The sequence below is a fragment of the Rhinopithecus bieti genome, unplaced genomic scaffold, assembly GCF_001698545.2.
Source record: "Rhinopithecus bieti isolate Rb0 unplaced genomic scaffold, ASM169854v2 scaffold_12642, whole genome shotgun sequence".
Classification (NCBI taxonomy): domain Eukaryota; kingdom Metazoa; phylum Chordata; class Mammalia; order Primates; family Cercopithecidae; genus Rhinopithecus; species Rhinopithecus bieti.
The window spans coordinates 273,346-279,345 of record NW_016807465.1 but is presented as its reverse complement, the minus strand read 5'-3'; the positions used below and the strand labels follow the sequence as shown (position 1 = coordinate 279,345).

The 6,000-nt window shown below is 34.7% G+C and overlaps 1 protein-coding gene across 1 annotated transcript in view; it reads left to right on the top strand.

Annotated features, from left to right (window-relative positions):
• The window catches only part of ATR (ATR checkpoint kinase), a 132,180-nt gene that overhangs the window by 55,506 nt on the left and 70,674 nt on the right, over window positions 1–6,000 (top strand). Inside the window, 2 exon segments of the mRNA XM_017882270.1 lie at window positions 2,969–2,975; window positions 4,937–5,143. Coding sequence (XP_017737759.1) covers window positions 2,969–2,975; window positions 4,937–5,143 — 214 coding nt within the window.

Sequence of the window (6,000 nt, the reverse complement as noted above, 5' to 3'; positions counted from 1 at the left end):
TTTTGAGACAGAGTCTCGTTCTGTCACCCAGACTGGATGCAGTGGCACAATCTCGGCTCACTGCAAGCTCCGCCTCCTGGGTTCACTCCATTCTCCTGCCTCAGCTTCCCAAGTAGCTGGGACTACAGGTGCCCACCACCACGCACGGCTAATTTTTTAAAAATATTTTTTAGTAGAGAATGGAGTTGCACCATGTTAGCCAGGATGGTCTCGAGCTCCTGACCTTGTGATCTACCTGCCTTGGCCTCCCAAAGTGCTGGGATTACAGGCATGAGCCACCGCGCCTGGCCCCAAATAAATGATTTCTTAAACACAAAACAGAATAGAGGGAAGAAAGCACTAATTATAGTATACTGTAGTATAATTAAATTCAATTCACTGTATTATAATAAAAAATCTGACAGAATTGTGGCCAAGCATCTCAGTCACATTAGTGAGTGTGAACAACCTTAAAAGAAAAAAATTTACAAATTGGCTTACAAAGCAAGAAACAACTCTCTGCCACATGTAGGATACATACCTAAAATAAAGTGATTCAGAAAGGCCAAAAATAAGGGGATAAGCAAAATTATCCAGCTAAGTGGAAAGTATAAATGAAAGCAGGAATTCCAAACAAAATAGAACTGAAGCCAAAAAGCATTAAATATGACCAAAATGGATACTTTTTAATGCCTAAAGCCGTAATTCATAAGGAAGATTTAATAGTTATTAATATGCTCCAAATAATACACCAGCCACCTTGATAAAGCCAAAATAAGAAGCTTAAGAAGATATATATAGAAACTCAATAAAAGGAGACTACCATGCTATTCTCAGTATAAGTTAGTAGATAAATACATGGAAGATCTAAATAACATAATCAGTAAAGTAGCTATTGTGAATAAATGTCAGACATTACACCTTGATAATAGAAGCATACTTTATTCTAAAGAGCAGATAGAACATTCATATTCAAATTGATTATTGTATTAGTTGGCTCTTTGTGTTAGTTTACTAGGGCTGCTATAACAAAGTACTACAAACTGAATGACTAAACAACATAAGCAAGTTTATTGTCTCACAGTTCCCATGGGCTAGAAGTTTGAGATGAAGGTGTTGGCAGGGTTGGTTCCTTTTGAGAGCTTCTGGTGGTTTGCTGGCAATCTTTGGTATTCCTAAATAAACAAATTCATAGAGATAGAAGGTAGATTACTGGTTGCCTAGGGTTAGGAGGTTTGGGGGAAATGGGGAGTGATTGCTAATGGATACAGATTCCTTTTGAGATGGTAAAAATGTTCTGAAATTAAACAGAAGTGATGGTTGCACTTGTGATATACTTCAATATACTAAAACTTGTGAATATACTAAAGATTATTCATTTGTATACCTTAAAAGAGTGAATTTTATAGTACGTGAAACAAATACTTCATTAAAACTATTTAAGAAAAGATAGTACAGGAAGAAAATAATAAAAATAAAAGAAATGTAGAGAACAGAAAGCAGTAAAATTAATTAATGAGTAAAATTCTAGGTCTTTGAAAACCTAGCAAAACTGATAAATGTCAAATATGTAAATAATAAACTGTTGAAACATAGACGGTATTTAAAAATCACAAGAGACTACTTTGTACCCTTTTACACAAATACATTTGTAAACATGTATACTTTTCCTGGAATATATAGTGTATCAAAATGGACTCTAGCTGAAATAGAAAGCTTAAAAGATTAGTTTCTGTAGGAGAAATAGAGAATATTATAAAAGAACTTGATCCATAGGAAAGCACCAGTCCCAGATGAGGGGATTTTTAATCAAATTTTCACAAACTAAATAGTCTCAATGGTGTTTAAATTGTCCTGGAGTATAGGAGATGAAAGAAAACTTCCGCTTTTAAAAAAGCAGCAATATATAACAGTGTTCAGTGGACCCAAAAAAGATAGCATGAAACAAAAAATTAAAGATTATCATATTAATATCAGTGCAAAAAATTATAAATGAAATGTTATCAAACAAATCAATTTCACATTAAGAAAATACCCCATGCTGGGTGTAGTGGCTCATGCCTGTAATCCCAACATTTTGGGAGGCCAAGGCACATGGGTTGCTTGAGCCCAAGGGTTCGAGACCAGCCTGAGCAATGTAGCAAGACCCCATCTCTACAAAAAATACAAAAATTAGCCAGGCGTGGTGGCACATGCCTAACGTCCAAGCTACTTGGAGGTTGAGGTGGGAAGATCACCTTGGCCTGGGGAGTTTGAGGCTGCAGTGAGCCAAGATCATGCCACTACATTCCAGCCAGGGCAACAGAGCGAGACCCTGTCTCAAAAAAACAAAACAAAACAAAAAAACCAAACCCACAGTACCCCATGACCAGTTGCATTTTATTCCAGTATTGCAAAGATAGTTAATACTTAGCAATCCATGAATATAATTCACTATATTAATAGATCTAAAGAGAAAATCATGCTGTTATTTCCATAGATGCTGAATAGACTTTGACATATTTCATCACCTACTTCAAATGAAAACACTAAAGAAAACAGAAACTGATGAATTTTATCTTAATTTATAATATATATGTATGTGTATGTATGCATGTTTATATATGTATGTATGGGTACGTACCCATGCTTACGTACATATATACACATACTTAATGGGAAACAAGAAACATTCCCACTGAAAGCAAGGTTTCCTATTACCTGCACTATTTAACATTCACTTGGAGGTACTGGCTAAGGAATTTAGGGAAAAAAAGCAGTCAGAGAGATAAGAGTTGGAAAAGATGTAAAACTATCTTTATTTACAGATGATATGCTTATCAGAGACATAAGAATTGGAAAAGGTGTAAAACTGTCTCCATTTCTTATGCTAATATACTTTGGAAATTATAGAGTATTACTGATAAAACTAACTCGACCACAGATTAATTCAGTGAAGTAGGGGATATAAAATTAACATAAAAATTAATAATTTTCATATGATAAGCAGTAACCAGGTAGAAAAGTTTCTGGAATACCCCATTTACAATAGCAACAGGAAAACAATATAGCTGAGAATAAACTTAACAAGAAATGCATAAACCAACAAGAGGAAAATTTTTAAATGCTTCTGAAAGACACAAAAGGGTAATAGATTTGACTAAATGGAAACCATCACTGTTTTAGTCTATTTGCTTTGCTATAAAGGAATTATAGTAAATTACCCTGAGGCTGGGTAATTTATTAAAAAGAAGAGGTTTATTTGGCTTATGGTTCTGCAACCTTTACAAGAAGCATGGTGCCAGCATCTGCTTCTGATGATAGTTTCAGCAAGCCTGAGCCTTTACTCATAGCAGAAGGGGAAGGGGAGTTGGTATATCACATGGTGAGAGAGGGAGCAAGAGAGTGATGGGAAGAGTGCCATGCTCTCAAATAACCAGTTCTCACTTGAACTAATGGAGTCCAACTCACACCTGAACTAATAGAGAAAGAACTCACTTATTACCACAGGGATGGCACCAAGCCGTTCATAAGGGATCCACCCTTGTGACCCAAACACCTGCCACCAGGTCTCGTTTCCAATACTGGGGATCACATTTCAATATGAGATTTGGAGGGGACAGATATCTAAGCTATATCAATCCCTTATTGGATAGGTTGACGTTATAACGATTTCATTTCTCCTTAGGTTAATTAATATAATGCAACCCCAATGAAAATGTTGCCAAAGTTTTTTTTTTTTTTAACTGTAGGAGGTTTATAATAATGTTCATATGGAAAATAAAACATGTAAAATAGCTGGTAAACTCCCCCTGTAAAAAAAAAGGTTATGAGAATATAGTAGCCCAACCAAACATTAATATACTTTGTAGCCACTACAGTTATAACAAAGAGGTAACTAGTATATGAATAACCAGACCAGTGGGAAAGAATAGGAGGTCTAGAAATAGACCCAAGTACATATGGACATTTAGTGTATATAAAAAGTGACACTTCTTATCTGAGTTTTACTTTTAACTGATTACCAGGGTGTGTGTGTGTGGCGGGGTGGGGGGGGGGGGGCAGTCTTTACAGCTGAATTAATCTGTAATGTTATTTAAGAAATCATCTATTGAAGATTCTGGATAAGATTAAATGTCTTTTTGTTTTTCTTTTGAAATGTATTACTCTAATTTGTATTACTCATTATGGTTCTAACATGGAGTTTGAGATGCCCCTATGCACTTTACTTTTGCTAGAAAGAATATAATATAAATGAAGTAATTTTAAAGTGATCACACAAGTACAATATCTAAATCTTCACTGTCTTCAGAATAGTTTCTTCTTACTTAACATTTTATTCATTACAGCATCCTGAAGAGATAGCTGAAAAAAGACTATTTGAATTAACATATTTATATCATTAGGCTACCTCTTTCTTCCTACCTCTTTTTTTCCGTCCTCACAGAACCCTTTTTTTTATATCGTTTTTCCTTCTTTACTAGTTTTTATACACTTTTCAAACTTCTTGTTTTAACTAATAGTTGTTCCTCCTTCACTTATCTACTGAAATATCTGTCCACTGCTTTTAAAAGTTACTGTTTTTTTTCTTATTCATTGCTTCTTTGCTATATATTTGTTATTGTACATATCATATGATATTTTAGTTATTTGTCTGTTTTTCTTTTAGACTGTGAACTTGTTAAGACTTGTTTTACTGATTTTTTTGTATACTGATAGAATGCACAGTAACTGCTTGTTTAATGGATTAATGATTAAAGACTGTCAGACATTTAATGATTCTAATTGTATAGGACATATTGTGAGCTATATTAGATGCGAACTCATCAAAAACTAGCTGGAAAGATTGCAGATACAGAAATTTAATTTTGTCAATATTTATGTTAGATATTCCTTAATATTTTTAGGCTTCCTAGCTCAGGAAAACATACTAGTTTGTAGAAATTACAAATAAATTTTCTTTCTACTTTTATTTTAGGAAAAACTGATAAAGTATGCAACAGACAGTGAAACAGTAGAACCTATTATCTCACAGTTGGTGACCGTGCTTTTGAAAGGTTGCCAAGATGCAAACTCTCAAGCTCGGTTGCTCTGTGGGGAATGTTTAGGGGAACTGGGGGCGATAGATCCAGGTCGATTAGATTTCTCAACAACTGAAACTCAAGGAAAAGATTTTACGTTTGTGGTAAGTAGTGGAAATTTGGAATGACAAAAGAGTTCTCTGTCCTATTGAGGTTTATATATTCCATTTACAAAGAACTATTCAGGTTATCCTTATCACCTAGAACCAGACAATTAGTTAACCTCTGAGTTTGTTTCTTAATACTGTTGCAGAAACCTTTAGCCAAAAGCAATAAAGTTTGAACACCATCCAGGGTGTTATATTCTTGTAAATAAAGCTTCCAAATATAATAATGACAGTACTTAACAAGCCTAATCAATTATTTAAATATTACTTTTTAATCATTATTGCTAGTGTTTCCATGGAAAACTAGTTTCCAGGATATTACAATAATAATGTTTTATAGTCATATGAGTTTGGGAAATCCATATAGAACAAAATTAAATGTGACTTTTTTTTTTAAAGTGACTTTTTATGTATCTGTGTGCATTGTGAATCTCTAAGAATATATCTCCAAGAGTTATAATATATGAGTATATTAAAATTATTTCTTAGAGTTTCTCAAATGACTCTTTGGCTCTACAGAATGCAATGTAGGAGATGCCATGTATACGTTTTGCTTTTTGTGTGTGTGTGTGTGTGTGTGTGTGTGTGTGTGTGTGTGTGTGACAAAGTCTTGCTCTGTCAGCCAGGCTGGAGTGCAGTGGCACGATCTCAGCTTATTTCAAACTCTGCCTCCTGGATTCAAGTGATTGTCCTGCCTCAGCCTCTCGAGTAGCTGGGATTACAGGTGCGCACCACCACGCCTGGCTAATTTTTGTATTTTTAGTAGAGATGGGGTTTCACCATATTGGCCAGTCTGATCTTGAACTCCTGACCTCATGATCCGTCCTCCTTGGCCTCCCAAAGTGCTGGGATTA